The sequence below is a fragment of the Nannospalax galili genome, unplaced genomic scaffold, assembly GCF_000622305.1.
Source record: "Nannospalax galili isolate Female #2095 unplaced genomic scaffold, S.galili_v1.0 scaffold955, whole genome shotgun sequence".
In the NCBI taxonomy this organism is placed as follows: domain Eukaryota; kingdom Metazoa; phylum Chordata; class Mammalia; order Rodentia; family Spalacidae; genus Nannospalax; species Nannospalax galili.
Window position 1 is genome coordinate 843,940 of NW_008336901.1, and position 26,468 is coordinate 870,407.

A 26,468-nucleotide genomic window follows, 5' to 3' on the forward strand; every position below is an offset into this window, starting at 1 on the left:
CAGAGAGATCCACCAACACCCTTCTGGGCAAGAGACAGTTCTAATAGATAGCTAGGGGAACTACTGTCTTCTGAAACTGGGCCATTCTCAAAAACTTAATTTAAGAGTGACTCTCTTTGTTCAGGTATCATGATGTTGGTGTGCTAATCAATGTCACACCACAGTGAACGTATGGCAGTCAGAGAACATGTTTCAGTATTCCATTCTCACCATTCGCCATGTGAGCTCAGGGATGGAACTCAGCTCCTCAGGCTTGGTGGCAATGCCTTTACCCACAGAGCTATCTTGATGGCCCTATTATTTTGCTTTCATCAACTTAAAATGTAAACTTCTTAAACATGAGAAATAATGACACAGAAGCTAGTAATTTTGGATATTCCTTGGCTATTTACTTTTAAGAATTGAACCCAGCCTGTAAAATAAATTAATGCAGAAAATGAAAATAAATTCTGATGAGGTAAGGGCTCAGAATTTAGAAAACGCTGTAGGACAGATTTACTGAATCCAATATATCCTCTGGACAGAGCTGTAACTTCACTTGGAGTGATTTGTTAGGCAGAGTCTTAAAAGTGATTTTCAGGTCAAGACCCATTGTCCAGTGTAAATACAGCTGTGGCTTGGGGCAGTTGTAACCTCCCAGGTGTGGGCTGACCTTCGAACTGAGTTCAAGCAGCATACAAGGATTTCAGGCCCTTTCTTTGGGTCTTCACTTGTGCTTGTAGCATTCTGGATGATGCAAATCCTCCTGGCTGTGTATGAGGTGATTTATAATTTGTATTTACTTCTAGCCTCATTTTTATTTGGTCTACTTTAAAAGCGTTTTTTATCCTTGCACTGTGGTAATGCTTTTTAAAGTTTTAACTTTAAAGTTTTAATTTAAACTTCCGTTACATCTTTTCACTCAGTAGAAATTATTCGGAACTGATCATGATCCTAAAATTCTTCTAACTTAGGATTTTTATTTTCTTTAAATATTTATATAGAAAAAGGTGTATAAATGAAGAAAGCAGAGCAAATATGAAGCGTTTTATGTTTGTTTGAAAGTTAACTCTTAAGAAAGGAAAATATGGTTCTTTAAAACCATTAATCTTTTTCTATTATTCTATTGCTGGCAGAGAAATAAATATATGTAGAAAGATTCTGATACTGAAGTAGAGCTCAGTCAGCTTAAGGCACTCCCAATATTAATGTGAAAAAACTTTCATGAAGAAACATTTACATGCATATAAAGGTCATGAGCATGCCTGCAAACATGTGGTACCTTCCCAAAGATCCACACACAAGTGCTTGCATGCACACTCCATAGGCACACACATTCCATATGTGCACATGTTCTATCTGTACACATATTATCTATATTTACCCTACATACACATTCCATATGCACACACACTCCATATGTGTACATAAATTCCATATGTGCACACACATTCCATTTGTGCACATACTACATATGTACAAACATTCCATTTGCACATACACTCCATGTGTACACATACTCCATATAAAACACTCCATATGCACACACATTCCATATGCACACACAGATACACAGCACATGCACACATTCCATATGCACACAATCATTCCTCTTATACTATTCTCAAGTATCTTTCTCCAGAATGTATGTTTTTATTTATATTTTATTATTTTAAGTGTATGAGTGTATTGCCTGTATGTATTTAAGTGCACCTGTGCTGCTCAGTGACTCTGGAGGACAGAAAAGGGCTTCAGATTCCCCTGGACCTGGAGTTTTGGGTGGTTGTTAGCCACCATATGGGTCCTAGGAATCAAACCTGTGTCCTCTGCAAGAGCAGTCAGTGCTCTTAACCTCCATCCATCTTTCCAGCCCCCTAGAATGTATCATTACATGGTATACTTTCTTGGGTAAGAGTTCTAGGTTATCCCATTCATAGTTTTACCACTTAATCTCATATTTTCACTTAGGAAAATGTAATATGTCATTTATATAGTGTAATAGTTATCATCAGTTATTTTGCCTGTACTTTGTGACCATATCAGCCTAAGTTTTATTCTATAACTGTCTATACTAGTTCATTTCTGGGTGTGGTCTGTAAGCATGTTAAAGGGATGTAGTCAGGAACTAGCAGGTTATTGCCAGATTCAAGCAGAAATGTGTCATAGCCAGAATCCTTAGCGATTAACAGGAGGAAACTTAGAAACATTTTCCAAGGCGTTGTTTGACAGGGAAGGATGTTTGTGCATGCTTGTACCTACATCATTGTGTTGTAAGTGCAAGGTAAGCAGGACTGGCTACCCTGGGAACTACTGCTTAGCTCTAGAGAACCTCTCAATCTGCTTTTGCGTAATGAGATTCTTTCAATTCCACAAGTCCATTGCTGAATGTGCTTGTAGTGTGTTTTAACTTTTTCATTGCAAAAAATTGTTTACTCAGTATATTTGTAGACCCATGAAAAGACAGAGGACAGGGACTGCTTCTGTCTATAAAACAGGGCTTGGCTGGTGTTTATGACAAAGCTTGTTCTAAGATTTGCTTTCAGTATATGTTTGGCAGCAAGGGTGTTGAAACATCAACGTTTTAACTTTTTTCTTTTCACTGGCGTGTGAAATTTTTCCAAGAAGAACCCAACACCTATGAAAGGATAATTTTGTCATGTTAATTTCTTAATTACAAATTTATTCTCAATTATGTCTGTGAATTTTAATCTGAAATTCCTCAAACCAATATGCCTAATTTTAAAAAAATTCTTCCTCCAGTGAAAGGGCAATCCTACCTATTCTTTTGGGCAGGATGTATAGGAATCATTCTTAATGTTTCCTACTCGTAGCACATTCACCATGTAGAAATCCCATAGATCTTTTTCCCTCTGAACATTGACTGACTGTACTTACTTTGTCCCTCTTAATGATGACTTTGTTTCATCTGTTATAACCTCTGTGACATCAGGCAGGTGAGAGGTGTCCCTCTGCATGTGTTTTAGACTCTTCATCTCCAACAGCTAACGTGGCTTTGAGAAATACAAACAGTATGGCATCAATGTACATTTTATTTTGTTATTATTATTACTATTATTATTATTATTATTACTTCTTCCATCAGAAACAGAAGTGTTGCTTTTTTTGCATGCCATTATTTTTGTCAATTAATCTTACTGTACCTGACATATAATAGATAGGAGAATAGATAATGCAAAACTTTCTATGATTTATATTTATTATAGTGTGAAATTAAAATTTCAAGTGCTTACAGTGCAGCCACAGGAGAGAACAATCCTAAAAATTTTCCAGGAAGCAAAAATTGTTGTCATTGATTAACAAGAGTGTAGTGTGATCAGTTGACAGCTTGCCTTTTCCTACTGTGCTTTCTAAGGGATATTATTTTAAAAAATGAAAATAACTATAACAGCTTTGCTGGTGGTACGTAGAATCCCTGTTTGTCTCCAAAAGTATAATCACTTAATGTTAGAGTTCCCAGAGTGTAAGTTTACTTGACTCTTGATTATGCTATCTAATTACCTTTGACTCTAATGAGTTATCTCTTTATTTTCAGCTGGATTAACTCACTTTAGTCATTATTGGAATCCCATTCACTTGTCCTTTTCATTAGACGTCTTCATACTTCATCGTGGGACAAAGTGCATTATCTTAAATTGTTATAGATGAACATGAATGCATGCTCAATGTGACATACAACATAAGGGACTCTGACAATGCAGCAATATTCTACTCTCCATCCTCCCTACAGTGAACAAAGGAAAAATACATACTAGTTTTGCATCTCCATAAATTATAATAGTAATGGCTCCTAAGAAGCTGAGTTTTAAGTTTTGCAGAATGTTTGATAGATGTTGCTAATTTTTGCTTAAAATATTATTGCTGGAAGAAAAGAAATTGCAACTGAATATAATTTTGTTAAAGGGAATACATTTTGCAGCATAGACAATGAACATCATATTTAATATAGGAAAGGACACCTACTATTTTGTTAGGGTTAGTGTAGCCTGTAGCTTTAGGTTTTTCCTACCTTACATTTTAACAGGTGCATGAAAAATGAATTAAGATACCGAGGCTAGGATCGGTGCTCAGTGGAAAAGGCCAAGCAGACACAGTGTCTCTCCTGCCCACCTCAGTCTACACAAAACAATGAAACTCATGAAGAACTAAAAGAAACAGACTAAGCCCTAAATGGTGGAATAATTACTTAAATGAACTTTAAAAATGAAATACTCTTTTCATATTAGATTATTTATTGGGAAATATAGTTGGACAGTCAATGTCTTTTACAGCTATAAGCATTTATGGTACAATAATGCTTAGATCTTTGTTCAGTTAATATGGATGAGATCTTTACATAGGTATGTGAACAGTTTCTCTAACTAAAATTAATATTAATGAAACTGAACAGTATTTTAGTTTACAAAATGGTGGGGTTTGAAATTTTTTTAATGAGTTCTGGTTTTGAGTCTTTCTTTCCACTTGGTTACAGAGTTTAATGATTCCTCTTTCAAATAGTTGTAATTCATATAAAAACGTGTCCTGGGGGCTGGAGAGATGGCTCAGTGTTAAGAGCACAGATTGCTCTTGCAGAGGGCCTGGATTCGATTCCCAGCACCCACATGGCAGTTACAAATCATCCTTAACTCCACTTCCGAGGGAATCCGACACCCTCTTCTGACCTTGGCAGCATTGTGAGACATGGATGCACTCACATATGTGCAGGCAATACACTCATACACATAGAATAAAAATAATGAATAAAATATTTTTAAAAAAGTGTCCTGTTCTCTAAGCTCACTTGAGCAGGACAACCAAGCTTCCGTACTGATCCAGCATAATGCAATGTGTCTGCTGGACTAGTACGATAAACTCTGCCAAATGTGTTCAAGGTTGGTATAAACCAAGGAAAGATGAATGAGGTCTATCTATTCTTGTGGATCTGTGAATGGAATGGTAGCTCTGGACAAAGTACAGGAGATTTTTGGTAGAATTAACTTGATATTAATGATAGAGACCGAGTACTTTAAAAATGTGGTGTTTGAACATATATCTTTTGATCCTTTAGGAAAATAAAACAGGCAAACAACCATGCACTCAGGACTTAAGAGTTTTACTATTAAGTTCTTTTTAATTTTTAATAAGTGCAATTATCTACTTATTGTACAAGGGTGAGGGTGCATGCAAACATGCCATGGTGCCGGTCTGAAGGTCAGAGGGCAACCTGGACCAGGAGGCAACTGTCTCCTTCTGCCATGTGGGTCCTAGAGATCAAGTTCAGATCATCAGGCTTGGTGGCAAGTGCCTAACTCCTTGAAACATCTTGCTGACTCCATTCCTTTTAAAGGAATGATTAATCCAAAGGTATATGGTCCTGAACATGAACAAAGGTAAAAATTAAGCAAGTAATTTTTGGATTAAATGATTCTAAAATACAAACTGTGGCCTCCTGCTGTCAAATTTCATTCATCAAATTCTATCAAAATGAATAAACAGTCTTCTGTATCTGTGTCTGTTAAATAATAAAAACAAATTATACGAAACATTAATTCATTAAAAAAAGATGTAACAAGTCCTATGATAAAAACCTGTGCTTAAATTGAATTGCCAAATGTACTGACCATGGAACCCTGAATTGTTTTTAGTACATACAGCCCAATATGATTCTGAGTTGTAATAAAGAATAATAGACCAAGTAGTTCTGTCAGACAAATCACTGCCCTGATGTTGAAATTTTTTCCCAGATATAGATACCCCCCTTGTTGCTTTATCAAGAGTTCATTGTCAGTTTCTGTAAATGATGACAGTGAACCATCCAAAGGTCACTTCTGATTACACTTGTAAATAAAAATTGAGTCTACTTTGCAAATTGCCAAACTCCTTGCTATTTTTTGGAGCTCTCTCTGTTCATGCTTGTTTCTAATTCCATAGCTGTTCAGAGTTGCAGCATTGAAAAAGGAATGGACCATATTAGAGCTAATTATTAATCCATGGATGATTTTCACCTTTAATAATTCTTTTAACCCATTTTCGTGAAAGCAACAGACACTATTCCTCATCAATACTCTATTTCACTGTTCTCTCCTACTTTGTTCTCAATGGTAGAGTTATTTATTATCATATGGAAAGCTACGACTTTGGAACACTTTACTGTTTATATCTGACCATTGTATTTTTGTCAAAGAGAAAACAAAGGCTTTATATGTAATTCCGGTGCCTCATTGAGCAAAGGTTCTTGATGCCAAGTCTGGAAACCTGAGTTCTATCCAGGGACCCACATGGTAGAAGGAAAGACCCCACTTCTGCAAGTTGTCCTGTGACCTACACACACACACACACACACACACACACACACATACACACACACACACACATACACACACACATAAATAAAAAGATCTTTGTTATAAGTAATTCTTTTGTTTATATCATTAGTGATTATAGTCAACACATTTTTATGTCTCTGTTTATCTCATGGGTGCCGAAAACAAATTGCAAGATCATCATGGGATTAATTGAACATTATTGTGTGCCAGGTAATTTCTTAGATAATTTGCTTGCTTAACTCACATAATAGCTGCTAACAAAATTAATACCAGTATATTTTCTTTTCAATTGAGCATGAGATTTTAAAAATAAGTTATGTGTCCAAGAAACCATTGAACTAATAAAGAAGTTTGGATAGTAGTATTCAAACCTTTTTATATAAATGTGTAGTATACATACTATGGTTAGCTTTCATTGTGCTGAAAAATATTATGCTTGACACTGGAAGAGAAGAGAAGTAATCCTACCAAGTTATAGCCCTGTGAGTTATGATAGTGCCTGGTCTGGCGGGCTATTAAAATGATGTTGCCCTATAATGGGGGTATAATACCCCTACCAGTCACAGTGCCCATACGTACCCCTGATGTGATTGTGCCATAGATGTTATGGGATCAACCACCGACTTTATGATTGGATGTAAGGTCCACTCCAGAGGATAAACACATACTTCCACCATTATGGTGCCAAGAACCTGTGGCTAGAAAGGTCATAGACCATATAGGAGATCCTACTATAATTATTCTGCTAAATGGACATAATATTTAATCGACTCTTCATGACTAATTTTTTTGTGCTCATATATTAGTGCACCTCTCAACTCTTATCAGAGAATCTTCTTTTTGTAGTGGATGATGATTAGCACAGAGACCCACTGAGATTAAGCAACTACAGTGTGTTCTTCCCTAGATGCTACAAGTATATTACAGCCTCCAGTCAGGCCCAGGGATCATCTTGAAAAGAGAGAGTAGGAAGACTGTAAGAGCCAAAAGAGGTGGATGACTGCAACAGTGATTTCCAGACACAGCAGTTGTGGCTGCATTCACAAGACCTGTGCAAGTTCAAACCAGACAAAATCCTATCATGAAGTGGGAGGCTGGCATGAACCTCCACCCTTGGATTATGAGATATTGGTAATTGATAGCTGCTGGGAGAAAGGTATGACTCCTCATAAGTTGAGCCACTCCAAGAAATGGCCCCATACCCAAGAATATTTGAGGAACAAAAATTGAACTTAGATGGGTTTTCAAAAAACCAAGAGGACACTTAGTTGGAGGTAGTTAGTTGGGAGTGGATTTGAGAGGGTAAGAAGTATTGAAATGATCAAAAATCACTGTATGAAATTCTCAAATAATTAATAAAATTTTTTTTAAAAAAGAAGTACAAAGTTAAGATTACTAGTAAGATCCAATAACCGAGATTATTACTTTAAAAAAACTCTGATTTACAAACTTATTTTGCTACTTTAAACTTTGGATATAATCAAATGTTTTAACCTACTCTTAACTGATTGAAAAGTTGTATGTTTCTAATGCAAGACAGATATAATATTTCATTATGAATATGAGGTATTTGGGCACATTCTTTGATTTACTTTATCAGAATATCTGTGCACATCTTCCTTAAAACCACTTTTGCATACAGATATAAAATAAGGAAGATTCATCAAGTGTGATGAGGGAAAGGCAGTTTTTCATTTAATAATGACTCCAGTCTGTGAATAAAATAAGATGTTTATCTATATTAAAATATTTATTAATCACCAAATAGCTCCAAGTCCTTAAGCATATTGTAAGGTTTAGTCTTCAAGGCAAAAGAAATTCTGAATTAATTTTTGTGCATGTTGTAATCAAAGATGCATCCAAGGCTACAATGGTGCTTCCCTTAAGAATTATATAATTAGGCAACAATAACTGATTTAATTACCTATCTTGAAGGCATTTCCTTGGTACCTTTCCTACCACCAGCTGAATTAGTAAAGCTCATTTATATGAATAATATAAAAATATATTTAATTTGAAAGATTAGCACAGAACATAAAACAAGTCATCACTGTACTTCAGAACATTCTGTGTTGTGCTGTCTGTATACGAAATAATTCCCACTCCATCAACGGGTACATGTAATGTCTTCCACGGGTTACATCCTTTCTAACAGGTATCAGAAAATCATATTATGAACACAGTATGTGAATCAAAACAGTTTAGTCTCTGACATTTTGCTAAACTTCTTATCTTGGTACTCAGTTTGGTTACAAGTAATATGGAACAAGTAATTTTCAAAATTGTTGTTATGACAGCATGAGTTCTGAGGGTTGGTTCAGGGATTAAGAGCATTGCCTGCTTTTGCAGAGGACTAGACTTCCATTCCCATCACCCACATGGAGGCTAATAACTATCCGTAAATCCATTTTCAGGGGACCTGACATCCTCTCACTTTTAGGGGCATTATATACATGTGGTACACTGACATACATGCAGGCAAAACATTGATACACATAAAAATAAATAAAAAATATTAATGCACAAACAAAAAATATATCATGGTTTCTGAAAAATTCCTTTAAATACAGTATAAGATTTTCTGAAAAATTTCATTCAGAAGTTTTCTAACCTATCCAGAAGACTTGACTCTCTCTCTCTCTCTCTCTCTCTCTCTCTCTCTCAGAGACATGAGCAAAAATGGTAATAGTTGAAACATAAAGTAGTATTTAAGTCTAGATTTGCTACTACAGAGGTACCTTTTCTATATTAGTGGTCATTTCTTTTTCTGTAATATATAAAGTAGATGTTTGCCTGCATGTTGGATGTTGTAGTATATAATAACCTGGTTTATTCAACTTAGTGTTGCAATATTCACTACCGGTAACATAAATGGATTACAGGTCAGTTAGTAAACAGATCAGTCATTCAGATACTTTAAAAATATATCCTTTATATAGAAAGTTCACTAGGTTTTTGAACCATACATGTCATATTTTTATCATTCATTTTATTTAAAAAGTTAACTGTACAACTTATCTACAAATTACATGATAAAACTTTTAAGTCACAAGCATGCCATTTTTCCTTTCTTGTGTCATTTAGAATATATATATATGTGTATATATATATATATATATATCCTTTGACAAGGTCTTGTGCAGCTGTTTGCCCTTGAACTCTTGGTCATCTTGCCTCCACCTCACAAATGGTGGGATTACAAACACATACTGTGATGCCCTACATTATTTAATTATTTAAATTAAACAAATGCAGAAGTTAAAAATATTAATTGGTAGGGAGAGTGAAGACACATTTTCCCGCTAATATTCTTGAATATCTCGTGATGATAATCAAATATTTGCAAATAATTGATAGATTTATAGAGTACTGCATGTCCTTCCTTTGCTAAAGAAGTGTTTATCTTACAGTTAATTCATGTGCATTCAGCACATACAATGCACATATTAAATGAATTTGACATGTACATACCCATGCCTGATACCATAATCAAGACACTTATCACATCTATCAAATTCACAACCTTTCTGTGCTCTTTGTGATTTAAATTTTTTATTTATTTTTTTATGTATACTTATTTTTATTTTGTATTTTGCCTGCATGTATTTAAGTGTTCCATGTATGTAAGTGGGTGCCTGGTGCCTGTGGAGGCCAGCAGAGGGTATCAGATTCCCTGCAAGTGGGCTTAAGGACAGGTGTTAGCCATTATGTGGGTTCTGAAACCAAACCTAGGTCCCATGGAAGAGCAGTTAGTGCTATTAACCCCTGAGCCTTCTCTCCAGCCTTTGTGATTTTTATAACTACATTTTATTTAATTTCTTCTCTGACAATTTCATGCATATATGTAGTTATTTCTGTAACCCTCCACCAGCTCTCCTTCCTTCCCATTCCTATTTAGCAGAGAGGCAGGGGCTCAAAGGGCCCCCACACCCAGCCCCCATCTATGATTGACCGTTTGACAGGCCCAGTTTTGTACAGGTCCATTGCAAGCAGCCAGAGCTGCTCTGACATCATGACTGCCCTGGCTGAGCTATGCCCAGAAGATATTTCAGGCTTCCTGTCTATCTTCTGGAGCTCATATTCTTCCTGCCCCTTCTACAATGCCTCAGAATGGGTGATATGAAAGTCCTGCTTAGAGATTAACATCCAGCTGCCATTTAGTCTCAGTACTTTTAGCAGCCATGCGTCTCTGCATTCACCACCAGTTAATATATGCATAGTAAGAAATCCTAATATGAGAATTATCATTTAAATAAAGTATATAGTGTTAAAAATAAGTACTGTGTTGTACAGCAGACGTGTTCATTTTATATAACTAACTATAATCCACTGAGCAACAGTTCCCAGGGCAGCTCCTGACAACTGTCATTCCCTCCCTTCATCTCTGAGGGTGGCCCTTAAATGATTCATTTAAATATAGTCCTGAAGTGTGTGTGCCATGGCATGCATGTGGAGATCAGAAGAGTGCCACAGCGTTAATTCTCACCTTCCACCTATTTGAGGCAGTTTTTCTTTTGTCACTGTCTAAGCCAGGCTAGCTGGCCCACTGGCTTCAGGGAATTCTCCCGAGTCTGCCTCCTGTTTTACCTTTGGAGCACTGGGATTACAGACACTACTGAGTCCTGCTTCTAATGTAGGCTCTGGGACATCAAACTTTGGTCCTCATGCTTGAACAACAAGTGTTTTATCCACTGATCTATCTCCCCATGCCAATAATGACTTCTGAATATTCATTTATTCTTCAATTAGAAGTTTAAAAATTATGTGTGATTTTCATTCCATAGTGTTAATATTACCTCCTTAGGAATAATTATGTCAGGAATTCTAGTTCACTAACAATGGATTAGTCAATAAATGATATCTTTTTAGAAAATAAGTAAATACTAAGCATAGACCCAGGCTACACTTTGCTTTCATCATTTTCCTTTCACTCTTCCTCTCCTCCCATCTTCTTCCCCATTCTTCTATCCCCTCTTCTCTCCTCCTTTCTCTTCTGTTGACAGTGAGTTGTAAGCAATCACATGTGTTGGGAATTATTCTTGCAAGATCAACACTTTCAACACTTTCACAGATAGATCCACCCATTCCTCGGTTGCCTTTTCTCCCTTGGCAGGGACATTTTAAGTTTCATGAAGCTCTCCTAGTCTAATTTTTGTTTTCATTATTTTTACATCTTAAATTATTTTTAATTACATTCCATTCGTGTGTGTGTGTGTGTGTGTGTGTGTGTGTGTGTGTGTGTGTGCGCGCGCGCGCGCGCGCACTTGTGCCATGGCGTGCCCTTGAAAGTCAGAAGAGAAACCACTGGAGTCGGTTCTATCACGTCATCGTGCTTGGCCGCAAGTGCTTTTACCCACTGAGCCTTCTTGCCAGATCTATCCCTGTTTTCAATGTCAAGTCTGGGACATCACTGCCAGGGTCAATGTGTGTGAAGAGTATTTCCCTAATATTTTCTTCTGGTATTCGCAGAGTTTGACATCTTACATGTAAATGTATAATTCATTTTGTAGTGATGTCTATATATTATACAGGATAGTTGTCCAATTTCAATGACTAACAAGTATATTTTGCCACAGAATTGTATTAGTTTGAACAGTAGTTACTCTGATAAACATTTTTGCTTGTTTTCAATTTTCTTTCATAAAATATTTATTTTATACATAAGCCAGCTAAATGTTCTGTTGATGGAATGAGAGGCAGTGGAGGCCTGTATATTTTATATTCAGATCAGCTTTTCTCCATTTAACAAATACTAATGAGCATTATTATAGTCTAGGCAATATTTTAGATTCTCAGGCCATGTTTATCAACATATTTCTTTATCAAGAAAACAAAATATACTCTGATGTGATGCACTTCCACTTCATAGTGCAACAGAGTAAAAAGTTAAGCAGTATAAGAAAGAGAAAGGGGGCATGTAATGGTCAGTCTAGGCGCCATTGATAAGGTGGCATTTGAACAAATACTTGAGAAAGTACGGCGTTAACCCCAGGCCACCCAGGACAATGCAGTTCTAGTTAGAACAGACCACTCTCTGTCCTTTATCAGGAGTGTTCCCTTCATGTGGCTCAGAAAGCAATAATGCCAAAATAGGAAGAGTGAATCAGAGGAAGAGGAGGAGAAAATGAGCCTGAGAGACATGAACACAGCAAGACTGCCCCCTTGCTGCAGGGACTTGAGGGAACATTTACTTCCAACTGAAGTAGGGAGCCATGTTGGGCTTTTGAACAGAGGGATAGTTGTACCTGAACCATGTTTAAGTATTGAATCTGCCTGAAAATTTGACGCTATGCTCTGGAGGAAAGGTTGAAATAATTACTGCCTTTGGGTGAGCAGTGGTGTATGGGGTTGTCTTTTCTTAATTTTGGGAAATTCTCTTCTATAATCCTGTTTCAGATCTGGTCAATACCATTAACCTGAAATTCTTCTCCTTCCTCTATGCCTATGATATGTAGATTTGGTCTTTTCGTGGTGTCCACATCTGTTGCATATTCCATTCCTGTGGTTTTTGTTTTTTAATTTTTCATAATCTTTGCTTGAGGGGTCCAATTCTTCAACTTTATCCTCCAGTGCTGATATTCTGTTTCCATTTCATTCATTCTAGGTGAGGCTTTCCCCTGTTGTTTCAAGTTATCTTATTGAGTTTTTCACTTCCTTCTTCATTTCTGCCTGAGTTTTCTTCAATGTTTCTCTTTTGTGAATTCAATCAGAAGTTTATCCCTATCTTTTCTTAGTTCTTTGATTTGTTTGTCCATGTGTCCTTTAAATTTGTTGAATTCCTTAATTATGTTCATGTTTGTTCTTTTAAATTCTGTGTCCTGGGTTATCTCTAGGGGGTTCTCCTTGTCAAAATCTTCTACAGAAGTGGTGGAGTTTGGTGGGAACATAGTGTTTTGGCTTTCCATTTTATTATTCTTTAGTTGTGATTTTTAGCATGTGAATTTCTTTTGGTTTCTGTGATTTTGATATGAGATGTAAGTTGAAGTATGTTTTTGTTTGTATTATTGGTGTGCCTTGGTCCTTTTCTTATTGGTTATATAAAGTTGGTTGGTGCAGGTATCAGGTTCTCTCAGGTTTTATCTTGGAGGGAGCTGATGGCTTCAGATCAGCTACTCAGGAGCATCCACAGAAGCTTAAGTCAGGTTCCAGTCAGGTACATTCAGGCTTCCGTCTGTCTATGGTTTGGACCCCTACTAGCAGGAACTCAGAGCAAAATTTGGGAAGATTCCGTAAGGGGGGTCTGATTTGGGGACTCTCAATTGGTCTGCTGAGTTTTCAGCCCCTATGCCAGAGGAAGGCCAAACAGGCACTCTCTGTTGGTCTGCTGAGATCCCAGCAGTACACAGATGGAAGTCAGAACCTGCCCTCTCTGGCTGTCTGCTAAGACCTCAGCCTTATCCTACCAAAGCCAGGTCTGCCCTGGGGCCTTGGGGTGGGGGTGGGGGAGCTCATGCATCCCAGTTAGGAGGTTGGGTACAGTACAATTAGGGGAATCTCACCACCAGGTGGAGGCAGGATCTGGGTGCTCTCAGGCAGTCCTCTAATTTCTCAGCCCCTTTGCCAGAGGGAGGCACTCTCTGGTGGTCTGCTGAGATCCCAGCACTACATACATGGAGGTCACACCCCACCCTCTCAAGCTGTCTGCTACTCCTTTTCCTACCTGAATTATGGATACATTTTGATCCAACAATAAATCGGATTGCTAAGAATTTGTATGTAAGCTGTGATACAAAAGGAGAATGAATCTCTGGTTCTCATTTAAACAATGCAAAATTAAATATGTTATGACGTGATGAAGAATTTGGGAGTAGCATGTTTAGAGTGAAAATTAAAGGTTCACTTTGATATGGACTTTGAGGTTTCTATTAGAAATCAAGGAAAGAAGGCGAGAAAATAGTTCCATGCATAATAGTCATGTTTAAGGAGCAGCTCAAGATCATTGTACCCAGAGGGCAGTATTACTGGGTGCTATGAGGAGTCAGGACCAGGAAAGGGCCCTGGAGCTTTAGAATTTTTACTGAGTATGTCAGACAAGCACTGAGAGCTTTAAGCAGAAAGGGTAAATCTTCCTCTAATTTAAATGTATTCTGTATAGGGCTAAACTTTTAAGCATTGTCTTATTTTTTTCCTTGGAAGCTGGTACTAAATTTGTTTATTGCAGAAGTACTTTTAAGAGTATATATCTACTTATTTATTTATTTATCAAGATTTATTTATTTTTTATGTGTATGAGTGTTTGCCCTCATGTATTTATGTACATCATGTGCATGCTGGTGTCTGCAGAGGCCAGCAGAGGGATCAGATCCCCTGAACTGGAGTTACAGATGGTTTGGGGCTGTTATTTTGGTTCTGGGAACCGAACCTAGGCCCCTTGCAAAAGCAGAAAGTACTCTTATGTGCTGAATTATCTCTACATCCCTTTATTTATTTATTATTTTTAATTATGTGCATGTGTGGGTATGTGCACATGAGTGTAGATGCCTGTGGAAGCCAGTAACTTTGGATCCCCTGATGCTGGATTTATAGGTGGTTGTTGACTGCCAGACATGAGTGCTGGGAAGTGAACTAGGGTTCTCCACAAGAGCAACAGTGCTTGTAAACATTGAGTCATCTTTCCAGACCTTATTCTTTTATTTTAAACTGACACTAAGAACTGTTTATTTATAGGTACAATATGATGTTTGGAACTACATGTAGTACAGAAAGACTCTGCTAGGCTAACTAACACATATCACCTTATAGGTGTATCTTTTTCTGTACCTGGTGAGGTTTTAAATATGTCTCATTAATTTTCAAATATACACTATATTAACTGTAGTCCTTATGTAGTACAATAGTCAGTAAACCTTTTCTTCAACCTACTAGAAATATTTACCTTCTGATCAACATCTTCCCCTTTCTTACCTGTTCTTGCCTCACAGCTGCAGATACTTTATCACTAGTTTGATGAGTCTGACTGTTTGCGGGGACAGGAGGCTATCATGAGCCTTGTATTCCAGCTGGGTCTTGATGCTATTATGCGTTAACTCTCTAAAGGCCATGTACAAGCTCCTAGCTACATCCCACTCATCAGGGAATTAACTATTCCCTAGAATCAGGAACATGACAGTGATACCTACCATCTTAGTGATTTTTCCTGTTGTTCTGATAATATTCTCTTACAAAAGAAAATTACTTTTATAAATATAATAGAGTGAAGAAAACCTAGATACTTAGAGGATGTGGAACTTCTACTATGATTCTCTTGTGAGTGAAGGCCTTTGGAGAAGAAAGGGCCTGTCAAGAAGAACCAGTGTGCCCGTTAGTACAGAGCCCTACAACTGTAAGGCCATCCTGGGCCTGCCACTCCAGACAGGATACCAGCTGGATGCAGGCACATGAACGAGACTCCTAAACCAGAGAAGCTCCCTAACTGACTCACAGAAATACATGGAATAATAAACTTTTAACTGTTTTAACAATGTGTTTTGGGGAGTTATGGTCTAATAAGAAACTGAAAGATATATGGAATAGCTTTTGACCTTAGTATCTATTATTTGATAATAGATACTAAGGTCAGTATCTATTATCAGTTATTCTTTTGTCTTTTTTCTTTCTTCCCTCCCTCTTTACCTCCCCCCACCTTCCTTCCTTCCTTTACTGAGGTGTTTTTTAATAGGGTTCATGTAATTCAGGAATTTATGTATTGAGAATAACCTTGTACTCAGTATGTAGCTGGATGATATTGAACTCACTATGTAGCTGAGAATAACCTTGAACTCAGTATGCAGCTGAGGATAACTGAACTCTTGGTGCTCCTGCCTCCACTTCCCTACATGTGGGGATTACAGTCGAGTACCATCACTGGTTTTGCCCATATATCTGTCAGTTACTAGGTAGACATTATATAGGTTTCACTAAGTATTATAGGGGATAAAATATTCATAATATATAATTATGATAAGATTAGAAAATATTTGACTAGAGGTGATAAATATTCAACACTAAATTTGGAGTTGTTCTAATTTCAGCTTCCCAAGACATGCTTTTATACATACTTTTGAAATTCAGAAGAATTGCTCTAACTTGGGGTTCAAAGCTGGCTTCATGAGGCTATTATGCTTAACAGAGGCCATTAAAAATCTTAAACTGTAGTTAAGTATTCAAAAGAGAAGGTTTTCAGTGGAAAAGAATATGTTAGGATAAAGTTATAGATCTAGTCTGGTGTGATGGTGCATGCCTTTTATTCCAGCACTCAGGAGGCAGAGGCAGGCAGATTTCCGTGAGTTCAAGGCCACCCTAGTCTACATAGCAAGTTCCCCCTGGGTCTTCAAGGAGACTGTCTCAAAAAGACCCCCAAAAGGGATGTAAATATAAGGGACATATTTGTGTATCATTATAAATAAACACTCAAAATTGTAATCCAAGGGGGGATACCTGAAAGAAAATCCCCCACTCCAGAGTTATATACAGATGATGACTATAAACATTTCTCTACAAAACAGGTGTCTATTGCTGTATAGCATGTCTCTCCAAAACTTAGTGGCTTAAAACAGCACAGTCTGTTACTTCTCACAGTTCTGTGGTTGATCACCAAGGCGTTTCTCAGAGCTAGCCTTCCTTGCTATTGCTCTTCCAGCTTTAGTTGTTTGACAGGCTGACAAGTGGAGGAGCCACATGACCTAACTTCCATGATGGGAGTTGGAGGTGGGCTCTGATGGAGTGACCCAACTTATCTGTGAGATAGTCTTAGGGTTTTAAGAAGGAGCTGGCAAGCTCTCAAGTCTTGGGATACCACAGATAAAGAATGCCATGTAACCAGTCAGAGTCTACTGGCTTTTTGAGACCTGAGATCAAAGGGTGTACAAGCTGTGTTTGACTAACATGATGATGGCTGTCATGGGTAAGATACAGATAAAAATGGAGAAATCAAAGCTTAAAAAGCACAGTAGGATAATTTTTCTTGTTACTTAGTCTAGATAACATATACCTGCATTACAAAATGACTATTTTATGTCTCATCAAGTATTGTTTTTTAATGTACGTTCAACCAAAATATAGATAACTCTCAGAAAACATTTGAATCCTTAAAATATGTAGATAAACTCAATTCTTTTTATTCTATTTTATGTGAAATATAAAAATTCTATATAGAGTAATTGAAATGGATCAGTGGGTAAAGGCACAGAGTTCAATACTTAGGTCTGACATAATGGAAGGAGAGAACTGAACTGACTTCTACAAGTTGTCCTCTGACTTTCATGTGCACACCTGCACACACACACACACACACACACACACACACACACAGAGAGAGAGATAAATACATGTAGGAACATTTTTGAGTTATGTGTAAATTTTCACTTTATAAAATACATATTATTAGAAATAAAGTTTTAGAAGCTAATGGTACAGAGCATGGAACATCTGTTTTAATATGCATTTTTCCCTTTGGTCATATAAAATTCTGTGTCAATATCTTTATTACTGTGGCAATATTGCATAGGGGAAGCTGGGCAAAGAAATGGATGATTCTTCTTACTGGTTTGGATGTGCTTGTGCCTTACACAATTCCTACACAAATTTTCTGAACCATTTCATAGATGTGGAATGGGAAAAAAAGGCTGGTTTCAGAAATAGAACTAAACAACATCCTTGAGCACCTTGTATTGCTTTCTCTTTTCTTTTTTTAAAAAATATTTTATTATTTTTATTTTACGTGTATAAGTGTAAGTACACTCATGTTTTGCAATGCCCACAGAGATCAGGAGAATGTGTTTAAATCCTCTGGAACTGGAGTTACGAACGGTTTGTCAGTCATCATGTGGGTGCTGGGAACCAAACCTAGGTCCTCTGCAAGAGTAGCCAGTGCTCTTAACCACTGAGCAAACACTCCAGCCCCATCTTCTCTTTCCTTATTCTTGGTATGTCTCCCTATAAATCTACCCTTTACATCTTCTATCCAATTAATTATTCAGCAGTTTGTTTTCATATTACAGAAAAAGGTTTTTTTTTTTTTTTAAATAGGTGTTTTGACATGATTTAGAGAAGCAGATTGTCTTTAAAGTTCTGGGAAATGAATTTCTAGTATTTAAACAAAATATTACTTTATTGCTTCTTAGTCCTCATAGTTGAGCTGTCTGCTTGTACACAGAAGCTATAGTGACTGTACTAAAACATAAACTGATTTTTAAACAGATTTGTAGAAGCATAATTTACACATCATCATATTCACTCATTTTAAGTGTAAATTTAATCGTATTTGAATATATTTACTGAGTTGCGCAGCCATCACCATAACCCGCTTTTAGAGCAGTTACATCATCACAATTCTGCTCTCAGTCCAGGCAACTGTTTATCTGCTTTCCGACTCTTCTCTGGATATTGCCTATCAACAGAAGTGCGTGTGTTCTTTTCCATGGGCCTTCTGTCACTCAGCAATATTTTGCCATATATGCATGTTATAACTTGTATCAGTACTTGATTCCCCCTCTGTGATTCTTCCTTCTCCCTCCCTCCCTCCTTCCTCAACTCTTCTCCTCTCCTCTCCTTTCACCTCTTTTTCCCTTCCGTCCTTCCTTCCTTCCTTCCTTCCTTCCTTCCTTCCTTCCTTCCTTCCTTCTTTCCTTCCTTTCTTTCTTCTCTGTGCCTCCTCAAAAAAAACATCTTTCCTGAATAGTACTTTTATTATATTTTCCCATTTGTGCTGCTACAAAAATATCTGAGAATGGATAACTCATAAAGGCATAATTTTCTTTCTCTGTTCCAGGTGCTTGTTTATTCAAGGTCAAGGTCCACAGATTTTGGGTCTGCCCGGGGTAGTCTCTCTACTTCTAGGAGTTGTTGGTGTGTGTTCACATAGTGAAAAGTGAAGGGGCAAAAGGATCCTGGCTTGTTCTGTCAAGTATTTTATAAGATCAGTGTTCTATTCATGAGGCCTGTGCTGATGACTTAATCTCTCTAAAGGTGGCATTTCCTGATATTGTTGCATTGGACAGTTAGGTTTCAACATGAATTTTGGAAGGCCAAACTCGTTTTTCTTAAGAAAAACAAGCAAGCAGTCAGTCAGAAACATTTCACTACATCCCAGTAGCTCTAAAAGCTTCTACTACTAGGTAAGTTCAAAATAAAAGAAGGCAAGCAAAACAAAGTCTTCAGGTTTGACGATAACTCCTTGTTACCTCGTGTCTTAACTTCTAGACATACTGAACAGTGGTTGGTTCCCAAGGCATTTGGAATTCCCACAGCAATGTTTTTTTTTTGTTTTGTTTTGTTTTGTTTGTTCTTTGTTTTATGGGCGCAGCCCACAGAAGAACCTTCACAATTGCTAGTATGAGAATGCTCAACTTCCAAGGCTGTTATTGCAGACATGTGACTGTACAGTTAAGAGGTTTCTAAAGGAACTCCACCCTTAGTTGAAATAGTAGGTAGTCCTTCCCAAATCATGCCCTCTGCACACCATTAGTATTTGTCCCATGAGCACACTGCCAAAGTTGATCACCTGTGTCCTCTAGAGGAGTGCTCCCTAACACACCACAGACATTGGGACTCTTGGCCTGGGATGTTCATTGTGGTTTCAAAGGTCTCTGGGATGACTTCGGTTTGTTCTTATCAATGGCTGAATAGCACCTTGCTTCCCTTTACATATGAATCTCCCCTCTTTTGTGTTTTCTCCCAAGCACTCCTTCCCAATCTGGCTGGGCAGATAATCTTCTAAATCTGTATGCTCTGTTTCCCTTTTGGCCATAAATTCTATCTTTAATCCATTTCACTCTTCTCATTTTAGCCTACAGTCAGGAGATGCCATTGAAACATTCAAAGCATTTTGCTTAGAGATTTCTTCTGCCAATATTCTAGTTCATCACTTTTAAATTCTGCCTTTCACAAAGAACTAGGCCATGGATGTAGGGCAGCCATGCTCTCCTGCTTAGATATAGATATGATTATCCCCGTCTTCTCGAAGAAATATTTCTCACCAGTCACTGATCAAGATGGCCTTGAATGTACAGTCATTAACCAGCATTCTAATGATGACTGTTTAAGAATCTTCTGATACTTTCCTATTCTCCCAACTCCTGAAAGAACTGCCCTGAGCCCTGCCTTCAATGCAATCTAGTCTTTTCCTCCAAGTCCCCCAAAGTCTTCCAGGATCTGCACAAAATCCCTAGTTCCAAAGCTGCTTTCACAGATCCAGGTATTCATTAAGCCAGAAATCATTTCTCAGTATTGATATCTGCATTTGTCCATTACTGTAAAATGTATGAGGATAAATAATCTATACTACATAATTTTGTTTCTAGCAGTTTCATAGGCTAAGATGTCAAACAGGCCCTGGCACACTTGTTGTCTGGTGGAAGTGTTCTTTCTAATTCCAAGACAGTGTCTCTTGCTGTCCCTCACATGGCAGAGTTTCTCCTCAGATGTTTTGTGATGTGTGAGGATTCCACCTTCATGACCTTTCACTTCCTAAATGCTCATGCTTTAATGCATCTGCATTGTTGCAGGACAACATCATTCAAATCACTCTCATGGTACATGAATTTTCTTGTTGTAAATGTATTATTGCTCTCCAATATGCTCAATATTTATCATTCATAGTCCCACTTTGGTTTTATTTTTTAAGTCAGTAATGGTACTATATATAAGGCTATTTTAGCAGTCATAATTTGTGGGCATATTGTATTATTAATAGCTTCTATGTTGCTTCTTTCATTTCAGAAATTGCTTTCCTTCCTTAGGTCCTTGTGAAAGTCATTTTGTGTGTTAATTTCCTCTGTGGCATTATGACAGGATACCTGTGACCAGATAATTCATAGTAAACAGACATTTATTATATCCAAATTTTCAAGTCTGAGGAGTCTAGCATTAAGGTGCTGGACTTTGGTTGGTTTCTTCTTATTGCATCATAAAATAGTGACCAGATAGCATATACAGTTGCAGGGAACAAGTAGACATTGCACAAGACAGGGTAAACTATCCTCCTAATAACACACTGCTTCTCACAATAATGGCAGTCATCCATTTTGTGAGGGTGGGGACATCTTAAGGTACCCCATCTTAGTAAAGTTACATGGAAAATCAATTTCAACCTCAATTTTCACAGAGACAACATTCAACCTATAGTAGTTGATTATTGTTAAGTCACATGTTTACTGTTTATGTCCACATACACATTTATATATTCCTTTTACTCCTTAATTAAACAATAAAAGACTTTAGTCTTTTTGATGGAAATTAGACTTAGCAATTTCTGTTTTTCTGTTACTTTGGCAGCATTAAGTATCTGTGGACATTACCCATGAAATTCAGTGTTTTACATTAATGACTATGAATAGAAAAGGTTATATTTTGTGGTATTTTGGCTAACATTTTTGACTATTAATCAGAATTAGAGAATAACTCATTAATATGGTTTAAAACTTCTAAGTTATATTGTTCTGGGAAAAACTGTAAACCAAGAGACCAATTATAAAATGTGTTTATAATGTGTGGTTTTTAAAGAATAATGAAAAAAATCATGTGTCCATTTTGGAAGTTTAATTTTAATGGATATTTTCTCTTTTAGCATTTGTGGAATTCAGCATCTGGAACGAATTGGGAAGAAGCTCAATCTTTTTGACTCTCTTTATTTCTGCATTGTGACATTTTCTACAGTGGGTTTTGGGGACGTCACTCCTGAAACATGGTCCTCCAAGCTATTTGTCGTTGCTATGATCTGTGTTGCTCTTGTGGTTCTCCCCATACAGGTAAAGGCAGTCATGTTAACGTCTGTAGAAATGTGGAAAGTCAAGAAAAATTGAATCTTTTCCCTTAATAAAAAGTATGGGATATTTTATATAATCATAATATCCTAATACATGCCATTAGTAGACGTAATCAGTTACTTAAATTGTTTCAGAAATGCCTCCACATATTTTGGTGGAAATACTGAGTTTCATTTTTCCTTAAAGTTCCAAGTTATCAAGAGCTCACATCTTGCTTCACTTTTTCAAGATGTTTTCTTCTAAATATTGAGTATCCAACCTTATTAATTATGGGATAGTATAATTTTTAATTATAGGATGATAGACTAAAGAAGTAAATTTGAGAAATCAAAATAAACCTAAAAGCCATAAACTATATGGATTAAAAGTTAACTGTTCATATTCATCAACTAAAGCAAAATTTGGACATGGTAAATAAATACTTTGCAGCCTTTTGGATAGTAGATGGGGGGTTGCAAAGGAACAGATATAAAATGTGACCAAAGATAGGAAGACACAGTCTCTAACCTTTTCTAATAATGAACCCTGAGTGCCCATGGATTGATAATGCAATATGGTTACCACAAGTATGTTCATTTCACAACCTTAACCACAGTATATGCAAATGAATATTTTTAATTTTATTAGAATCTTAAAGAAAAATCATCCAGGCCAGAGAGCTGATAACCTTGGCAGCTACTGGCCACATGGCTGAGAGAAGGAAGCTTTAGAGAAAAAGTAAAGAAATACTACGAAATGCTGGGGGCAGCCCAAATCTTAAAGAAAGCATGTTTAGTAAGAAAGGTATGAAGAAGAAAAGGAGAAATTATGCTTTCCTGAAAAATTTAGGAAAGCAGATAGACTTACAGAGACCTTCATGACTGTGGCTGGTCCAGAAGTTCTGCAGAGATCTGCACTAGTTCCAGGCAGGAAAAATTCACAACCTCATTAAGCACCAGGTATTCTGCACATCAATTTAGCATAACTTAAGGTGAATCTGCCTTCCTAGGGGTGGTTCTATTACCAGGTAATTGACCAGTGAGACTGGAAAGTTGGGTCCTCTAACAGATAGACTAAGGACCTAGTCTGGACCAGTTAAATTTATGAGGCTTTTTGCTACTCTAACATTCCCCCCTCTGAAGAGGTAACCATAAAATCTTTTAGGGGTTAGATAAAAGCTCCCAAATACTTCTAACATTTTTGGTCTTTGGAACAGAGTAAGTTGCTAAAAGCCCCAAGGACATTTTGACTTTTAGCCAAGAAAGAAACTGGCTCATTTTCTTTGGGGTCTTTTTACCCTAACTGCCTAGCTAATTTCTACCTCCTATTCTTATTACACCATCCTCTGAAGAGGTTACCCAAATTGCCAATAGGGAATCTGGATGCAGATTGTAAAAGAACATTTTGTAGGCAAAAAAACTACATCCGCACTCTCATGTCTTCCTCCTTCGCATTTCTTCTTTGCATCCTGCACCACCCTATGGCATCAGTTGGACAGCTAGACTGTGGCTGTTGTGTATGCCGCCATACTCAGAGCTGTCTCCCATACAACACAAAGGAGCAGAAGAATTGCAGCAATGCCAGTGGAGTTGTTCTCTTTAACTTAGTGCATGATGTATGATTAACTCAGTGCATGATTACATCATAACTCAATGGACACAAAGCAGATGGGCAAGCTTTTTAGCAGCCTACTATGGTAAAATAGAAAAACCACTATAATATGTTTCCTTGGAGACTTTCAGCCCCTGGGATACATTTTTCACTCCTGGAGAAATCATATAAGCCTATTGTTAAAATGAAGGTGGCTAATTAGAATCACAGGAAGTTAAAGCTTAAGAAATGTCCTGCACCTGATAACAGAGGATACACTGCAATTCTTTTTTTTTTCACTTTCATGCCTGATTTTTTTTTTATTCACATGTGGAAAATGCATTACAGTTTGAGCAATTGGCCTATTTGTGGATGGAGAGACAAAAGTCAGGTGGAAACTACAGTCGACACAGAGCTCAGACTGACAAGCATGTTGTCCTGTGTGTCAGCTCTCTGAAGATTGACTTACTTATGGATTTTCTAAATGAATTCTATGCTCACCCAAGACTACAGGTACATTTGAATTATATTAAACAAAATACTGGATCATACCTACTAACACATTGTCAAAGTCAAGTAACTAATGGTGCAGCCTCAATTCTGGAGGATTTTTATTTATAAATTCAAATTTAAAAAGGGTAAATGAAAAGCTACAAATATAACCAAGAACATAGAAAAAATGCTATAGGAATAAAGAGCATTTGGATTTCCTTCTGTATCTATACTAAAAGACAGATGGATTTTGTTATTGCTGGAATGAAGGCTTTTCTTTAAATTAAAGGATTTATTTTACTTTCTTGGGTAAAGCGTAAATGATCTTTTATAAAACTGAATTTTAACATAAAATATAATAAGACAATCAAGAACTCATTTCGGGATCATCAATTCCTTTGAAAATTGCAGCTGTATGCAGTATTGCCGATGGGAATATGGCAGTCTGGAAGTTTCCTTCTCCTTTATTCATGTTCTGGAGTATAACTAGGTACTATTAAGAGTAGTTTTTAAGTTTCCAAAATTGGAAAATAGTGAGATGAATTAAAACCATGACTTCAGAAAAATCACCTTGTATATTTGTTTAGATAAAATCTTTGGGTATTTTTGCTTTTCAGGATACAGGGCCAAAGCAGACTTAGGTAATTTTCTTTTCTACTCAATGCCCTATGCATTTCCTCAATTTGTTTCTGTGAAGATGCTGAGCCAAACCTGAGTCAAACCCGATGCTGAGTGCATCTAATTATTCTTTTCAAGTAAAGTGCATAGATTTGTGAATATTTTGGATACCCTTTGAATATAAATTATAAATGATAAATTTCTAGTGTTTGATTTTACATAAATTATTTTGCATTTTGATGGTTATTTAGCCTATGTTTATTAAATTTTCCATAATTTAGTTTTCTCTTTGTATATCATTAGAAAATATATTTGGGTATAATTGGATCCTGCAGTAATTACCTTTGTTTAGTAACAATGTAGAGAATTCTTTTTACAGTTTTTTTTCAATTTACTTATTTTTATGTGTATGATTGTTTTGTCTGCATGTATGTAAGTGAGCCTGTGTCATGCAATGCCCACAGAGGCCAAAAGAGGGTGGTGGATCCCCTTGAACTGGAGCAATCAATGATTGCTAGCCTCCATGTGGGTACTGGGAACCAAATTCAGGTTCTCTGCAAGGGCAGCCGGTGATCTTAACCACTGAGCCATTTCTCCATCCCCAGTGAAGAGAATTCTTAACTCTAAAAATTTGGCAGCAGATCTGTTTTATGCCAACTAATTAGAGAATGGTTACCAGAGAATTTCAATTCTTATAGATTAGTTTGTTTTAAGCCATGTTATCATTTAGAACACATTTACATATTTCTTTATATGATGATACATTTTAACCTATTTTGACATGAACTTACTTCTTTTATTATTTATTGTTTTCAATATTTCTACTAACACTTTTAAAAAAATTATTGAATTTTTGTGTATTTTCTACAGAACATCTCAATCAATCCTAATTATCTTTGTATGCCAATCCCCACTGGCACCCTCTCATAGCACCCCCAAGCCTCTATTGGAGTCCATATACTCTGTTATCCCTGTTAAGGCTCACTGTGTCAAGTCAGTGTCCCCAGACATTCCCCAGTCAAGTCCATCCTCTGAGGTCTAGTCAGCCTAGTTAGTAACTCTTACTTTTTAAAATAGTTATTCAAAATTACACAGATATGCCAGCTCATAATAATATGATTTAATTGAGTATCAGTATTTTTGTTCTAAAAGTAACAACTTCAAGTATGAATTGGTTCCTAAACATTTTGGCCCCAAATTCAGTGTGTATTTTAGGATCATTCCATAGTGATAGCTGACCCCTTCACAGGCTGCAGGGGTGTGCAGAATATAAGTGAGGAATGTCTTCCTCTGTGGTACTGATGTCATTGACAAGATCAAGATAAGTGATATTTTACATAACTCACTTAGGTTTATTGTCGCTAAATGTTAACTTATTTCTAAGGTTTAAATGTGATCTTTTATTTATTAGCAATAAATCACTGTTTTCATAATATAAGAAAAATCCTTAAGTATTTTATGTTCACCAAAGGATAACTGTAAGCATTCCTGGTTCTGCACTATTGTCCATTTTCTTTTGAATAGGATTATTATGTGGTGATTTTGTGTCCTACGGAAATGGACGTGCAAGTCCGAAGGGTGCTGCAGATTCCAATGTGGTCCCAAAGAGTTATCTACCTTCAAGGCTCCGCCCTTAAAGATCAGGATCTATTGAGAGCAAAGTAGGCATTCTTAGCTGCTTTCCATTTTTCATCTTACAATTTTGAATGCTTTGATAACTTTTCTTTCAAATTTTAAGCTTGTT

At 36.8% G+C, this 26,468-nt stretch overlaps 1 protein-coding gene across 3 annotated transcripts in view; it reads left to right on the forward strand.

Annotated features, from left to right (window-relative positions):
* Positions 1–26,468, forward strand: part of Kcnt2 (potassium sodium-activated channel subfamily T member 2) — a 405,448-nt gene that overhangs the window by 190,938 nt on the left and 188,042 nt on the right. For all 3 annotated transcript variants that reach the window (XM_008831578.2, XM_008831577.2, XM_029562800.1), the window contains exons 9-11: positions 21,847–22,027; positions 23,963–24,127; positions 26,249–26,385. In XM_008831578.2, the coding sequence (XP_008829800.1) occupies positions 21,847–22,027; positions 23,963–24,127; positions 26,249–26,385 (483 nt within the window). The remainder of the gene's footprint in view (positions 1–21,846; positions 22,028–23,962; positions 24,128–26,248; positions 26,386–26,468) is intronic.